Source organism: Amia ocellicauda, chromosome 18, assembly GCF_036373705.1.
Source record: "Amia ocellicauda isolate fAmiCal2 chromosome 18, fAmiCal2.hap1, whole genome shotgun sequence".
NCBI classification, from domain to species: Eukaryota; Metazoa; Chordata; class Actinopteri; order Amiiformes; family Amiidae; genus Amia; species Amia ocellicauda.
Window position 1 is genome coordinate 3,744,073 of NC_089867.1, and position 17,486 is coordinate 3,761,558.

Genomic DNA, 17,486 nt, shown 5'->3' on the forward strand with positions numbered 1-17,486 from the left:
AGGTGGACCAAGGAGGTTTAAATTGAAGGGTATCTACATTTTCACTGTCACCACACAGACACGCCAGTGATATTTTTTCATAAAATAAATTGAGATGCAGAGCAAATGAGATCTGTGCAAAGTTGAGACGAATTTAGCGACAAACTTTTTTTAATCCAAACGAATTCACTAATGTAATCTATTGCACAGTAGTGTAAACCGGATGATGCAAAGCTATACGTTTAGATTTGAACCGGATTGTATAAATCTGACATTTTTCATATTGCACAGACTTTGTAGGCGGTTCCCACGGTCTTATATGGTAATATGTGATCATGATGTCAAATGCACTTCAATCCCAAAGCAGTGCGTTTGTCACTTTCGCAGAACAGGGATTCACACAAGCTGAGGATTACTGTACAGCAAGCAGTCGGGTCTGAAGAGGGACTCACTGTATTTGAGTTTTTCTGTGATCAGATAAAAAGATAGAAGGCCCTACTGGACGTCTGAATCTAAGTAACAGAAGACGCTTTGTTTAAAAAAGTTGGGCATACATGGGATAAACTGAATAAGAAATAACGACTAATATTGTTGCGTTTTGCGTAATCCCAGGTCAGATCTGGCAATTATCCGAGCCATTCAGTCGATCTGAAAGAGGGAAATATATATGAAAACACAAACCCGTTACATTCCGAAATCCCCAAGGGACTTTTGGGTTTTCGTGATCCGAGACAGACATTTCTTCGCCAGTAGGAGACAGTGCGCACTTCACCTCCCCAACCCAGCCTAGGAACTGAAGCCATTCCCCCGCAGCCGCACTGAGGCGCCTTGTGTCCCGCTTGTGCCTCAGGCTCGCTGTGTGACTATGGGCTCTCTCCTGGCTCGCCTGCTCTTCTTCACCTGGACCATCCTGCACTTCTGCGGGACAGAGAAAGTGAGACAGAGGGCTCTTCGCCAGAGGGATGCGGAGTTCACTGAAAGAGTAAGTCTTCCTTTTTTGTACTTTTATAGAAAGGTTTTTGGTTTGTGCTGTTGATATTCAATAGTATTTAAACAGTCGCACATTATTCTACAGCCAGTAGCCTTAATGTGGTCTTTTCTTCCCATACCCCCACTCCCACCCCCACCCCCATGTCTCTACCTCACTAGTAAAAGTTTTACAAATCACAGAAGTACACTGATTATTATTATTGTCATTATTATTTTATGGAATATAAATAAACACTAACGAATTAAGTCAAGTACCAAAATATAATTACGATACTGTTAACCAAGTGTGACAAAAGAAAAAGGAAAGAATACCCAAGTACCTGGTTTTATAAACATATTAGTTATCAGAGTTGTTAGGCATCGTTCTATTATTTTTGACTATTTATGTATTTATTTAATTTTAAATGATTTATCAAACTATACCACTTATTTAGATGGAATGAAAAGAGATGCTGTTTTGGAAGTACCTCCCCCCCAGTTTAGCTTTTGAAAGGCGCCTGGTTTCAGGATTACATAAAACTCATTTTCAGATTATGCTAAATTAATTGAATTTGCGCTAGATATTTCTATAGATCGATACAATTAAGATCTCACTTCAAGAAGACCGGTAATATCAGAAACGTTGACCACGCACACATTCATATTCCGTTTAAAATCCATGAATGAAATTACTTTGCATTGTAGTTTGCTTTGTGTTGTTTTTTCATGAATGTGGCCGGTTGAGTTTTAGTGCCAGCAAATGTCTGTTTTCTTCAGAGTAGATGTTTTTGTACAAATATACATATTTTTTCTTGCAATTGAAAGAGTCCATAGCCACTTTATTGATGTTTTAAATTAATGAATTAATTGATAAAAAAAATGTTTCCTGTTATGTTTTATTATTGATTATTTATGATCAGATGCCTGCACTCTTAGAAACTCACAGTTGTTCTCTTATTAGAGCAGAACAAAGGGTCCCACTATTCTTCAGATATATTCAAAATATCTGGCAACCAGTGTTGGTGGTTAGTGGATTTTGTTTGGTTTAAGTCATAGCTGACCACTTTTTGATTTGTATAAATGCAGAAAAGTTGCCTAGTCAGTGTAATGTACATAATTTGAATAAGTGCTTTTTCAGTGTTTCAAGTTAAAGTAGTGATTATGAACCTTGGGGGTTTGAAATTGTTGGATCGAGGATTTCAAGCCAAAGTGAATATTATGTTGCTTACTCATAGCTGGAGCTCTTGTTGATGACTTTGACCCAACAGTGGCCCACTATTGGTTAACCATACAAACCACCTGGGCACAATTTGAAAAATGTCTGCTTGAGTGAATGTGGTGTCTTAATGTACCAGTCATTCTGAGCTGGTCTTTTCCTCATAATAACTTTCTCTAAGGAAAAAGCTAACCAGATAAAAGCCAGTGTAGCCAATAAGCAAATGGAGACCTCCAAAGTAGGCAAAGTATAATATGCCATGGAATTGGAAGGGAATGGCATATTTACTTTGTTTTTTGTAAGCACATTTTGCATGCCTCAACGTCCTGTAATGACCACCAGATGAATTTAAAATTGTTTCACCTTTTAGTGCACTGGGGATGATAGACAGCCTGAACTTTTACCAGACACTCAGCTGAAGCCTCTGGCTCCTTTCATGTCAATGTGGTAACATTTTATTTTAACCCTCCCCCAAGTCTCTACTTAGCCATGGCACTGTGAGCATTCTATCCCTACAAAGTTGTGTAATTGTCTTGTGCTAGGAATGTGCTTTACAGTCTGATTTCATTCAAATGATTTAATGCTTTAAGTTTAATGTCTTTGTGGCTTTAAACTTCTAAGTAATCATTAAGCTGTTCTTCAGCTGAATGAGCTCTGCCCCAGTTCGAGAATAGTGGGTTTGCTTAAAATTGATAGTTTTTATTTTACAGCAAAAACATAAAACATGGATACATATTTCATCATACAAAAGGGATATTAAGCATTTGAATATCCATATGTGCAGTCACTGCATGTAAGGAAAAACAAGGCCTCTCAATGGTGAAGCACAACTATTATTTAGACACATCTGAACTGACAAACCAAACGAAAAGCATATTTTCACAGTCATTCAATTGTAAATGCATTTGTTATTTTATTTTTAATTTTTCTTGTCATTTATTGTCATTATTATTTTCACAAAATATTCTAGTCATCAATGTATTATAGATTTGTAATGGGACTTAGAGAACTTGAAGATTTATGAAAGGAATGTGTTACATCCTTAATGTAATGTCCGCCCTCCTGTGTATGCTGTGCAAGTACTGATAAGTGTGGCAGGGAGGGATGTTTGGTTAGAGTGGTCTCTGCTGGTCAGGAGCGGTGATATACCGAGGTTACATCTTTAGTAGTATAAAGGCACTAATGCACACTTCACAAGCAGGTCTGACCTCTTTGTGATAGATGTAAGCGCTTTGCTGAGGCATTGGTGGCCAGAGGTCAATTGTCTGGTGCCTGTACTCCTATAACATTATGTTGTGAACATGGAAGTGTTTCATTTCACTCTACTGAGTCATTCATTGCACAGAAAGGTGTATTTGTTTATTTTAGCCTTTTGACTGGTACTGAGCCTGTCACTAGCATCGCTCCCTACACTGTGACTTTAGAGAGCAGTGTCGGATTGTGGGAGAGATCTGTGCCTCTCCAAACTTGATGAACTTCACTAACTGTCAGAATTTAGAGGAACAGAAGCCCCTTCTCCATATCAAATGCTATCAATTGAGTTATTTTTTTCCAATTTTGGAAACACACAACAACAACAACATATTATTACTGAATTCCAATGCTACAGAATTTGCCTACTATGTTTTGTAACTATACAATTGTGGGTGTTTGGCCAGGAAGTTAAATCTGGTGGCAAAAACATGGATTCATTTGTTCTTGGGTGGTGGTTAGTCAAGATCTGAAAATAGATCCCTGTAAAGCAACCGCAACGAAGGTTTAATTTAGAAATAAGTGTGATCCAAAAGCGTGTAGAAACCATGGTGCACAACAACTGCTGGAAAATAACAAACAACAAAAGCCAAAAGGCATTTCACACCAACAAACTGCGCCACATCCTTTAAGTCTTTTCTATGTATTCTGTCTATAATTGTTATTTAAAAGGGGAGTAAAACTCAGTTGGCCTCAGATGAAAACCAGAGGAGCCCACAGACTGTTAGAATGACTTGGGATAAAGTGGCACAACGTCTCGTGAAACTGGACAGGATATGGCAGAGAACAGAAGAGGAGAATTTGCTATTTAACAGTGACTCCTGTGGTTGACCAGCCTCCAGAAGGACCTGTGGTGTCCGTGTGAGCTCTGTCTTCCAACTGCCTTCAAATCTATTGCTTCCCAGCCAGTTCACAGTGCAAAACAAGACAACTGGCCTTGCACATATGGCCTCATTGTGACACCCACAAGTATCTGATGATCTCTTGCACAGCCTGATCATTCAGAATAGGCATTGCATAATAATCACAGACTGCAGAGGGAATATTCTCATTGAGCATGCAGGGGGAATATTCTTCCTTCCTGAATGGTTTCCCCTCCACAGCTGCAATTTGATATCTGTCTGATGTAGAACTGAAAATGCCTGGATTGCAACACCTCAGTCGGTGATACAGATGCCTTATTTTGGTAACCCATATTCGGTTTGCATATCTTTAAAGACTGCTATTAGAGCTCTTGCCAATAGGTATGTGTTCTTATCATTAAAACATTTCTCCCATCAATTACTTATCTATTACAGATGTAGAAAATAGTATGTTCCTGGTCAGCTTGAAAACTCATAAAAATGCTTCCATCTGTGCTAAACTTGGCTGTCATGGTCTGGTCATGGTTAAAAACAGAAAATCAAAGTTAACAGGGTTTTTTTGGCCCGTGATGTGGCACCAAATTTTGTCATCATTGTCTATTGGTGGATGTTTTTGTCTAGACACTTTTAAACTTGAATCCAGCAGCCCCATAATTGCATTTGCCTTTCATTTAGGCATTCTGGGTGTTGGACCATTTTCCAGACATAGATCTTTTTCCAGACATAGATACGGTGCATAGATGGGAATGTATAGTTTCATATGGACCATTTTGTGAATCACTTTATAATGCTTTCTTTTTTAAAATTACATATTCTTTTCCATCATTTCTGATTCATGTGCAGACTGTGGACCTCGACTGGATGTCAGCCAGGTACAGCTGTGTCCTTCCAGTGTGCTTTTTATTTTTTGTGCAACTTGTACAGATGTTCATTTCAGTCTACGGCTCAGACTTGATGTTATTCAAACAAAATCTGTGAAACAGCTCCCCAGGGATGGCATAGTAGGGTTGTCTATGTGCTCTATAAAATGTTCTGTAAAGTTCTGAAAAGTTATGTGCTTAATTGAAATTATATATATATATATATATATATATATATATATATATATATATTTGGTCCACTGATGTAATTTCCTCAATGAATAACTGATGTAGCTGCATTATAAAACCTGGACTGAGGATTGACTTTGGATACAACCGATTTTAAACCAGGTCATTTTAATTTTATTTTCCGCCTGGAGGACACAATCTGCACTCATTTCACAGAACAAGCAGTAAGAGCATTTTTGTAACGGTCACAAGTTTCGTTAGGGGTAACCACTGAGATGCAATAATGTCTGGTGCATAGATTGGTGTGAGAAACATAACATGTTCACATCTATAAGGTTTTGACATGCATTTCAGATTTTCAGCAGTGGCAGCCATATTGTATTTAACTGAATATATTATGTTGAGACTTCACAAAAACAACTTATACAATTTTAAATGAATCTCAGAAGAAGAAGAAGGAAAAAAAAGTCCTTTAGTGTGCTTTGGACTGCATCTGTATAAACAATCAAGGGAGTTTATGAATAACTGAATTACTGGTGGGCCGCAGACGTGGGTGATTCATGTTAGTCATGGTTTGTTCCTTGTTATTTTTTCAAGATTGTAATGTGTCTTGGGAAATACAATCTCTTTTCATGGAATCTTCTCCAGCATGGAGATTCAAGATTTTCCATTAAAAAATAGATTTTCTGAAACACTGTATTCACTGAACACTGGATACCAAACGAACTTGCAGGAACTTGAACAGTCAGGTCTAATTCACCCTGTATGCAATAACCGTCTGCGTGAGAGTCATTATGTAATTTAGGTGTTTAGTTTGCATGATTTCAAGGCACAAGGCACCAGATATAATATAAACTATTTGGCGGTCTTTGAGAAAGTGTGAGAAAATGTGTTGAAGGTGTGCAGGGCTCCTGTGGCAGAGATTGGAGAGGCAACTCCATCTGGAGGGGGGGAGGTTATTGTGAGGAAAGAAGCAAAGAAAAAATGATGACTATGTAGCTGCTTCCAAGCCTGTGGTAAGAAGATAGACTTATAACCATCGCAAAAGAAAATACAGTATTGTTGTCTATGCTAACACAAACCCTTTGAAAGCTTGTGTCACTGTTCGCAGATTGTTAAATGGTCAACCCCAAGCAGCGGAAGAAGCTGAGACAGGATTTTAAACTTGCATTCCAGTGCTCTGAAAAGTACAACAGTTTTTTTTTTAACTGAACTGTATATTGGAGAGGGGTAGTAAATATTTTTGTTCTCCCCTCCCCCCAATTTCTAGTACAATGGCTGCATGCAAGGGCCAGCAGGCACCCCAGGCCGAGATGGGAACCCTGGTGTGAATGGCATTCCTGGAATCCCTGGACGAGACGGGTTGAAGGGAGAGAAGGGAGAGTGCATGAAAGAGATCCTGGAGGAGCCCTGGAGACCCAACTTCAAACAGTGTGCCTGGAAGTCCCTTAACTATGGCATTGATCTAGGCAAAATTGCAGTAAGACTCTGAAAAACACTTGAACTACAGACTGAGCAAGTCCTGTAAAGAAAACAAATTAAGTTTCCATGGAGATAATGATAAATTACACCAAATGACCTACTAAGAAGACCAATATTTGCATATTAGTGTGTTGCAGCTAAATGGGCTGAAAAACTGGTTTCTCCTTAAACTTTGCTCAGGCTATAATTTGTGTTGCAGGGCTCAGTAAAATTGCATCTATATCCCAGATTACAATTTGAATGCTGGAAAAGAAACCAAGGAATATCCCCACGGGAATATTTGTTAATAGTTTCAAAGCCATCTGTTTGTAAAGTATGAAGTGTGACCTTTTGCCCAGTTGGCTTTGTGATGAGATGCCTTACAAAGTGGATGTCTTGTCCATTTTCCCCGTTTCCTCTAGGAATGTACGTTCACCAAGCTGCGCAGCGACAGCGCTCTCCGAGTCGTCTTCAGTGGCTCCCTGCGGCTGAAGTGCAAGAACGCCTGCTGCCAGCGGTGGTACTTCACCTTCAATGGGGCTGAATGCACTGGCCCCCTGCCTGTTGAAGCCATCATCTACCTAGACCAGGGCAGCCCTGAGTTCAACTCCACTATCAACATTCACAGAACCTCCTCAGGTGAGTGAGTGAGAGAGAGACATGAAGGAAACCGAACAGAAAACATTGCACAGAAGAGAAGTACACAAATTAACATAATTATTTTGACATTTAAAGGCCATTCCCATGACTGTTTGGAGATGCACGTCATAGGTTACACAGACGATGTGAAACAGATTCCCTTTGAGTTTATCCTTCCTGCGTAATTTACCATAGCTATAATCGAGTGTACCCATGTGTAGACAATTTCATCTTCCACTGTAACTGAAATCTATCTAGTTTTATATATAACTATAGAAGCCACATGTTTATAGGCATGATATCCCCAACACACTGCACAATGTGTCCCTAATAAACCAGATATGTTTCTTCTCTGGAGGAATTCAAAACCATAATATTCTATCAAAAGTAAATATAGAAATCACTAATTTTCCCTTCACATACCATTGAAGTTCAACATAACAAATTAGTAACTGACACAGTTCAAACTTTTTCCATTGTACCCCTCCCTTAAAAAAAGTTACCCATGATCTTTAGTTCAGCTTACTTGATATTTCAAATGTACCATAAAAACCAACCCTACAGCTAATGAGAATTATAAGCTCTAGGTTACATGTATAGCCCCTATTTTATGCTTTTAAAAGAACAAAATAACCAGCAGTGAAAATGACAAAATTCTCACAAACCTTGATTGTTCCAGTCACTGTTTCAAAGAACAGCCAGTTGCATTACAGAATGAGACCACTAGGTGACAGAATATTGCTATGAGATAACTCTTGATGGATAAGGCAGAATGATTTTTTCTGTCTGTGTGGAAGCTTTTCCAACTGTTCAGCAGAAACATTTTAAAGTTGTTTTTTTATTTGTATTTTTAACCCCAGCAAAAGCTCAATTAACTCTAATTACTCTCTAACCCTGGTTCTGCAGAACCTCAATCCACCACTATTTACCGCCCATCCTTAAATCCTCAGTTTACTGATGATTACAAACCTTTAATTCCATTAAGCAGGGAATGTTTTGGCACATTCAGTAATTTTAGAGATAATTTAGAACCAATATCTGAATACCCTTTTAGACCCTTAAAGGCCAGTATGCGTTCATTCTTTCTAAATGGATCAAAAACTAAGATGGGAGCCTTCAGAAAATGTCGATTTAGGGTGATCTATAAAACAAACTGGATTAATCCTCTCCTGGACCAGGGTAAACACCACTATTGTAATCAGTATGATGGCTACAGCTAGGCCTAGGCCAAATTAAAATTGTGACCTACCAGTGGTATAGGCCTAAGCAGTTCAGTGAATTCATGATTTATCCTACTTAGTGAAAATTATAAAATCCTAAGCAGTTTTGATGTCCTGCATTTCTCAAATATAACCCATCTGGGTAAAAGTGACTAAGTTACTATCACTCCAGGGTTAACTTTTACAGCTTTTGTTGCAGTCACAAGATAAAGTGAGAAGATAAAAGCACTCTGCAATGTAACTCATGTATATTGATAATTCAAGTCATTTCTGCCCAAGGCCTTGACTCTTGTGCTTTGTTGTGTGCAGTTGAGGGGCTGTGTGAAGGCATTCACGCAGGCCTGGTGGATGTTGCCGTCTGGGTGGGGACCTGCGCTGACTATCCCAGGGGCGACGCCTCTACTGGCTGGAATTCTGTGTCCAGGGTCATCATCGAAGAGCTGCCGAAGTAACGATGGTCACCAAACCACAGTCAAAATGCACCTTTCTTAGTGTTTTTTTTTTATATATTTTTTTTTTTAAATCAATGTATTTTGTAATCTGAACCCATGAAATATGAAACTCCGCTAGAAGAAAACTTCAGCAACCGATCAAAATGCCCATCTTCATTTGTTGTCTTGAATGTTAAAAGGGAGCATTAGAAACATTTAATTCAGGAGTAGAATATCTTAGTGTTCTGTAATAGCCTTTAAGATTTCGTGTTTTTGTACTCAATAAATGAAACTTTTTTTTTTTTTTTTAACTTACTTTTGGGTTACAAATGATTTAGCATTTTTCTCACTGGTAAATCAAATCTGCTGTGTAGTGATGTAAATATTGAAAAACTGATAAAAGTGAATACAATATATACACAATTCATAATGATATAGTTACAGCTATATATACACATACAAACACACCTTTCTTTCCTGTTTTCTTACAAACTCATTAAAGGACACACATACATACATAGATTAGCTTTGAACTTCCTTCTGAATACTACTAAAGATGACATCAAACTTTGTGAACCTTTTATTTTTTTTAATTGGAAATATAATAACTTACTGCAACATTTAAGTATATATTTTTTAAGTAATATTTCATTTAAATCCAACAAGTTTTCTCCTTTAGCACACTCAAAGTAAACTGCAAATGGAAACTAATCATACAGTGAGGGAAAAAAGTATTTGATCCCCTGCTGATTTTGTACGTTTGTCCACTGACAAAGAAATGATCAGTCTATAATTTTAATGGTAGGTGTATTTTAACAGTGAGAGACAGAATAACAACAAAAAAATCCAGAAAAACGCATTTCAAAAAAGTTATAAATTGATTTGCATGTTAATGAGTGAAATAAGTATTTGATCCCCTATCAATCAGCAAGATTTCTGGCTCCCAGGTGTCTTTTATACAGGTAATGAGCTGAGATTAGGAGCAGCACTCTCTTAAAGGGAGTGCTCCTAATCTCAGCTCGTTACCTGTATAAAAGACACCTGTCCACAGAAGCAATCAATCAATCAGATTCCAAACTCTCCACCATGGCCAAGACCAAAGAGCTGTCCAAGGATGTCAGGGACAAGATTGTAGACCTACACAAGGCTGGAATGGGCTACAAGACCATCGCCAAGCAGCTTGGTAAGAAGTTGACAACAGTTGGTGCGATTATTCGCAAATGGAAGAAACATAAAATAACTGTCAGTCTCCCTCGGTCTGGGGCTCCATGCAAGATCTCACCTCGTGGAGTTTCAATGATCATGAGAACGGTGAGGAATCAGCCCAGAACTACACGGGAGGATCTTGTTAATGATCTCAAGGCAGCTGGGACCATAGTCACCAAGAAAACAATTGGTAACACACTACGCCGTGAAGGACTGAAATCCTGCAGCGCCTGCAAGGTCCCCCTGCTCAAGAAAGCACATGTACAGGCCCGTCTGAAGTTTGCCAATGAACATCTGAATGATTCAGAGAACTGGGTGAAAGTGTTGTGGTCAGATGAGACCAAAATCGAGCTCTTTGGCATCAACTCAACTCGCCGCGTTTGGAGGAGGAGGAATGACCCCAAGAACACCATCCCCACCGTCAAACATGGAGGTGGAAACATTATGCTTTGGGGGTGTTTTTCTGCTAAGGGGACAGGACAACTGCTTCGCCATGTACTGTCAAATCTTGGGTGAGAACCTCCTTCCCTCATCCAGGGCATTGAAAATGGGTCGTGGATGGGTATTCCAGCATGACAATGACCCAAAACACACAGCCAAGGCAACAAAGGAGTGGCTCAAGAAGAAGCACATTAAGGTCCTGGAGTGGCCTAGCCAGTCTCCAGACCTTAATCCCATAGAAAATCTGTGGAGGGAGCTGAAGGTTCGAGTTGCCAAACATCAGTCTCAAAACCTTAATGACTTGTAGAGGATCTGCATAGAGGAGTGGGACAAAATCCCTCCTGAGATGTGTGCAAACCTGGTGGCCAACTACAAGAAACGTCTGACCTCTGTGATTGCCAACAAGGGTTTTGCCACCAAGTACTAAGTCGAAGATGTCAAATACTTATTTCCCTCATTAACATGCAAATCAATTTATAACTTTTTTTAAATGCGTTTTTCTGGATTTTTTCGTTGTTATTCTGTCTCTCACTGTTAAAATACACCTACCATTCAAATTATAGACTGATCATTTCTTTGTCAGTGGGCAAACGTACAAAATCAGCAGAGGATCAAATACTTTTTTCCCCTCACTGTATATGATTTTAAAAACCTGGTTTGTTAAAAAAAACTCAGATGGAAATGATGAGAAGTTAATGATGATTAGTCCCATTTTAAATATTAAAACTTGTCTAGTTTAGCTAGTGTATTTCCATACACAAGACTTGTCTTTTTAATATAAGATGCCTCATGGGAGTAAAATGACAATAGATTGATTGCATGAACATGTGTGAAAAGTTGCAGGTGATGTGGACTGAAGGGTGGACGAGTTAGTTGTCATCATAAAATGGTTTGAATTTATATATAATAGACAGGAAAATGCAGATCAGGAAGTGCCAAGTTCTGCACAGATTAGTGCAAAGAACTTTCCAGAGTATTTATTTTCCAGGCCATATGCAGTTATCCTATCTGTCCTGTACAGGGGTGCTTTTTTAAAGCATCACAGAACCTCCAAGCACTGCTGATGAAGCGGGGCGGTGGTCCACACTGAAACTGCCCCAGAAACATTTCACAAAGCACTTGGCACCAGAAACATGAAGATCAACTTCAAAATGCAAAAATCATTCGCCTTATTATTTACCAGGGAAAAGCTGAACTTCACAATTTTCAACTACAAAGTCTTCAACATTAAAATAAATAAATAAATAAATGTAATCTCACAGATTACCATAAAGTAAAACAAGCGATGGTCATTTTATTTCACTCTACTCACAGGAGCTGAATCCCACCTGTTGGTTGAGTGTTTGCATTATGATAGCAGTCCTTTCCTAATGGAGCAAATTAAGCATGAATTTAACACCATCGCCTTCACACACATGCACATGAAACTACATCAATCCACCTTTCATAAAAACACTAAAAGACATTCAATCTTATGTACACCTGTGCCTTTTGCGGCTATCCCTGCTCAAAAAAAACTTTTTACAATTTGTCTTCCTTCCTTTGTCAATTGTCACTGCATTTAATGCCTTACAAAAGAAGATTTGCTCTCGACATTAGACAGGTAAATCGACCCTCCAGGTCATGTCTGTAAATTGTTCCCAAGGTTTTTATGCTCTGGTGTTGTGCACCTGGAGATGATAGGTACCAGGATAGCATGTGGAGTTCAGCTGCGTAAATTGAGCAAGAAACGGGACACATGTTCGTACACGACAAACGTAAGGCAGCACGCCGGGGTCACCCTGATCACATTGGGTACAATTCCCTTGTAGAATCCATGGACACCTTCATTTCTGAAACGACAGAAAAAAAAAGTGTACAATCATGATTCCTCTCAGGGAAACTCCATCATCCTCATAAGCCTTTATTCATTTTACATTTACGAGCAAATCAAGATAGACGATTCTCATTGAAACTCTGCACAGCCAAAAAATACTTACTGTGCTGTTCACCAAAACACAACACAAAAAAAGAAGAATTGAATGCTCATGTTTTATTATTTTGAAATGGACTTACTTATAATGAACAAAGTAGTCTGAAGACACTGCAGTCAAATGAGGGGACCACTGCACAGGGCAGCTTCAGTATTATGTAAAGGATGTTGACATGCAATAGCAGAGACTTACACTCGAATCGCTTGAGTTTCACTTCAAATGAGGGTTAATGATTGGTGGTTATGCTGCCAATTCTAGCAACAGAAGCTGGACAGTTTGTTCCTGCCTACGCCAATCTAGCCTCTCCTTGTTAGGGGTAGTTTGGCAGTCTCTCTGCTTACCTCCATGTCCTCCTGATGACATCGGTGACTCCTGCGTAGTGATTGTGCTGGTCCTGCAGCCGAGCGCGGATCACCTGATATGGATACGTTGCAGACACTGCCAACATTTTCGATATAGCAGCCATTGTAATATATTCCAGTGGATTCTGAAGGGAATTGAAAGGCCATTCAGATTAACAGGACCACTCTCAACCTATGATTTAATCTCGTCACAATGAGTAAAATGGGAAGGAACTTTTCCCACTTTTCTGTTGGACCTTATCCAGGTATAACCTTAATAATAGCAGTAATAGCATAATATATAATGAGTTATAATAATAATAATAATAACTTAAACACTCTTCTGCTGCTTTTCCTGATAAAATCATGATTTCATTTTGCTTTACTTACCAACTGTGCTTGGGATGGCTTGTTCCTGTTTCTGTTATAGGCCCGCTTAAGTTCCTCATATGCCATGAACTGTATAGCCCCATGTGATGTGCCAAACAAGCCAGGGATAAAACCCTAAAGAAAACAAAGACATCAGATGTATATACTTGGTTAATATGAAGCACACCAATTAGTTAACTAAATCTCTTCATACGTATATGCTAAGAAATGAGCGGAAATAATTATGTCTATTGATATAAATCGTCTCGTCAACATAACCTTGAACAAAGACTTTTATTAATGCCTATTCATATCAGATACATTTTTTTAATCGCAGTTACATACAGGTTGGGTTTCAACTTAATTTGCTGTAGGCTGTTTCTTGATTAAGCTGTAAAAAGGGATTGAGTTTTGGAAATTGAGTTTTAGGGGATATTTTGTTCTTTCTAAAAACAACAGTGGATAGAAGAGTTTGAAAAAGTATTGTTCTGGTTCATGCTTCCCATAATACAATACTTATAAGTACTGCCTCTAGTGGATGACTGTGAAACAACAGTATATTTTAAAAGTACAGCTATCAATGTCTAATGTGACTTATTTTGTTACGAAATGGGTCAATACTCTAAGAAAAATTAAATGTGCATTATATCTTACATGATCAACATATCCAAATGACTTTATACATATTAACATAGACAAGTCTAAAGAAAATAAAATATTAAAATAATCTTCACTGATATTTGTATTTGTATTCAGACGACACTGAATGCGTTACAGGTTTGAAGAATAGATAAATGCAGCTTATCTGTTTTAGATATTTAAAACATGAGACACCATGAAAATAGATGAAGCGGACATCAACACTTTGAATCAGTTCTACAAATATTACACAGGCATTTCATTTTATAGAAACAAAGACTGAAACTTACCCTGTACAATCCCGGTATACCCTCATAGCGATAGATTTTTACGAGAGCATCAACCATGCCCTTATACTGCTTTTTGGATGGTTCACTTGCAGAGTCATACTGCAGGACCAGGCGAGTCTTTGTGACCCAGATTGGGTTTGTTAGGCAAAGCGTCAAAGCCCCTGAAAGACAAATGCAAATGTAGAGGAATGGGCGAGACCAGTAAAATTCACTTAGCTTTCATGACACTCACATGAGGACATACTGTTGAAAGTGGATGTTAGCATCTGCCCTTCATTATTACAGATTGACAGCACATGTCCAAATACTTAATGAACCAAGTCAAAAAGATAATCAAAGCCTAGATATAATTAAATGTTTCTATTAGGTTGGCTCCAGAATTTGATTGGACATCTCCATAAATGTGAAGGCGTAAATATAATCCAGTACTGTACAGAAGAAAATAACTAATCTATGATTAACTTTGAACTTTAAAAATTTGAACTCTACCCAATCTAATGTTTTATTTTTCTTCCTTTCATTAGTTTGCTTTCTTGCTTCAGTGACATTTTTACTGACCTGCCTGGGCAGCAGAGACCAAATGCTGCGTAGCGGTCAGTTCAGACTGATTGCCTTCCTGCTTGTAGCTCTTGAGTGCATTGTAGCTGAAAATAAAACATGACATGAACACAGTTAGGTATCCTAGAATGTGACTGTGGTATGAGACTAAGAAAATTAGTGGAGTTGATTAAAGATACTGACATAAAAAATATTTGTATACCAGTAATTACATATGTGACATGTTATAAACATTGCACTCTCCTTTGAAACTATTTTGATATTAGTTTTTTTGCTAGTGCTTGACCCTAGGGCTTAAAATCAGTTTGCATTGCTGTAACAACATCTATCAAAATTAATTATTGGAGAAATATATGCAATAGAATTTATGAACCACAACAGAAACAAAACATTATTCATGCCTTTCACTGATGAACCTTTATAACATTAAACAGAAATGAGAAAGTAAGCAGCACCTATTCTGTTTTAGAAGTAACATACAGACATGTAGGCTAATGCTCTGGATCTAGATTTGTTAAGGGTCCTGAAAATCATAAACTTGAATTCCAACATCTGTTCCAAGGACAAAGACCTGAATGTAATACGCACAAGCAGAAATACAGCCCCCAGGACGCTCCAGCACCCCACACATTGGGTGTCACTCCTTTGTAAAGCCCCCGAAGTCCCTCTTGACTCCAGACACTTTTCATACAGTGTAATATTCCACTGTACTTAGGCCTCAAATCCAATCCATCGCTCACTGCGCCCAGGAAAAGAAAGACAAACACAGTGTAGTTACTGACCACAAGTTGTCATTTTGGACATTGGCATCAGGTTTATGTTCTTATACAATTTTCAAGCAAAATACGATCACTGGAATGGAGTCTGGGGTATGGTATCAGAATTCATATTTAATGTGGAATCACTACCTCCATTCTGAAAAGCATGGTTCATTCTCATTACTTACATTTCACTTGAAATGGGGAAACATGCTTTGTAATTACAATACACAACTTTTGAAACAGCAGTACGGTCTGTAGAGGCCACTGTAGAGCATAAAATAACTTGTAAAATATTGAATAAGTAAGCAGAGCCAGTACAGCAGAGTTATTGGTCTGTTTGATTAACCAGTGAGCAAGTATGTGAGTAGCTAAAGCAACTCCATCACAACTGTAAGTGAAAGGATGTCGGCTAATGCTCAACATTATTATTATTATTATTATTATTATTATTATTTTACTTACTTTACCCAGGGATGAGGCCCTGACAGAGATACAATTAGGCCTATCCAGATTAGATAAGCACATGTTTACACTGTTAGTAAAAGCACATGGCACAGGGTGGACTCAATTTGCAGACAGCCACTGTATCAATATGAACAATGATGGCATTTGAACCAGTAAGCATAGCTAGCAAATGGTATTTTGGAGAATGCCATCTGCTACTGAGCAGGGAACAATTTTAGCCACCGGATGGTCACAGCTAGTGGTTTGTGAAGGCCTTCATATGCCAACAGCCAACTGCCCAAAGAGGGCACTTTTTTTTTTTTTTTTTTTATTAGGAAAGATGGTTTGTCAGTTCTTTTTCACACATGCAAAGCCCCTAAGAGGATGGTTGTCCAATCGCATCAAATTAACCCCACTGAATACACATGGACTACAGGCTACTCCAATAACCTCAACCTGCCAACTTCAACCCATTTCTTGGAGGCCCAATACAGATTCAGTCTACAAGCACAATTCTGCCATGTGGCGCCACACAGTCGGCGTTTAGACAGTGCTGTGTGTCGTCAATAATAAACTGCTGTTCTTTATTGAAAAATGTCAAGTCTATATACAGACTTTACAATATATAAAGACATCATAACACATCATTAAGTTATATATGCATAGCATTTGAAAACAAACTTTCCCGATATAGATAAACACCACGGATAATGTTCCATTTGCACATGCGCTATATTCAGTTGGGCTCATGTCTATCGGACCATTTGGCAAAGTCTGCCGATGACATACCTGCGAACCTGATTTTGACAAGGTCCAGAGGGTGAAGCACCAGGGTGGACACCACCCCTCCGCTCAGTCCAGCCACCAGGTTCTCGTATTTGACGTGACTGAAGAGCCGGCGCAGGTCTGCCTTGGCTGGCAGCGACGCGGATGGAGACGTCGCTGCGCCAGGTAACGCTGCAGCACCTTCTCCAGTAGCAGGGCTCATATTTAAGTATAGAAAATCAACAGAAGTACATACACATATTCACACATCTGCCCCAGACTGCTAATGGTCATTTACACACGTAAACAGTCGGCAGAAGCCATCATTACCCAGCTTTCGATCAGCGCAGGTTGCGCAGCAAAGGCGTGTACAGCAACGAAACAACCTCTAGCCTACGACCTTTGGGAAAGCTTTCCGATTGGAGAAAGGATTGCATCATTTGTATACACGATTCCAACGACATCCGTCCCAATGAAACTAAAGGAATGATGAGGGTGTGTTTAAAACAGAGAAATGTGATCTGTTTTGGGTGTCTCCCAGCCCTAACTTGAAACGGTCGGGTAAAAAATGCTTGCCATCAGTGGCAATGGCTCCCGGTGGCTTCACCCAGGCCACGTGAC

General features: G+C 38.8%; 2 protein-coding genes across 2 annotated transcripts; one reads left to right on the plus strand and one right to left on the minus strand.

Annotated features, from left to right (window-relative positions):
• The first annotated feature begins 352 nt into the window (after positions 1–352).
• cthrc1a (collagen triple helix repeat containing 1a) lies at positions 353–9,385 on the plus strand. The gene is made up of 4 exons (XM_066690479.1): positions 353–961; positions 6,598–6,807; positions 7,211–7,427; positions 8,957–9,385. The coding sequence occupies exons 1-4, from the start codon at positions 845–847 to the stop codon at positions 9,097–9,099; spliced, it is 687 nt and encodes a 228-aa protein (XP_066546576.1). The 5' UTR covers positions 353–844; the 3' UTR covers positions 9,100–9,385.
• A 260-nt stretch (positions 9,386–9,645) lies between these two features.
• Positions 9,646–17,426, minus strand: slc25a32a (solute carrier family 25 member 32a). Its single transcript, XM_066690478.1, has 7 exons — positions 16,890–17,426; positions 15,484–15,634; positions 14,896–14,981; positions 14,338–14,498; positions 13,430–13,543; positions 13,040–13,185; positions 9,646–12,557 (listed from the first exon to the last, which is right to left on the minus strand). Exons 1-7 carry the CDS (start codon positions 17,086–17,088, stop codon positions 12,431–12,433), a joined length of 984 nt encoding a protein of 327 aa, XP_066546575.1. The 5' UTR covers positions 17,089–17,426; the 3' UTR covers positions 9,646–12,430.
• Positions 17,427–17,486: the final 60 nt, after the last annotated feature.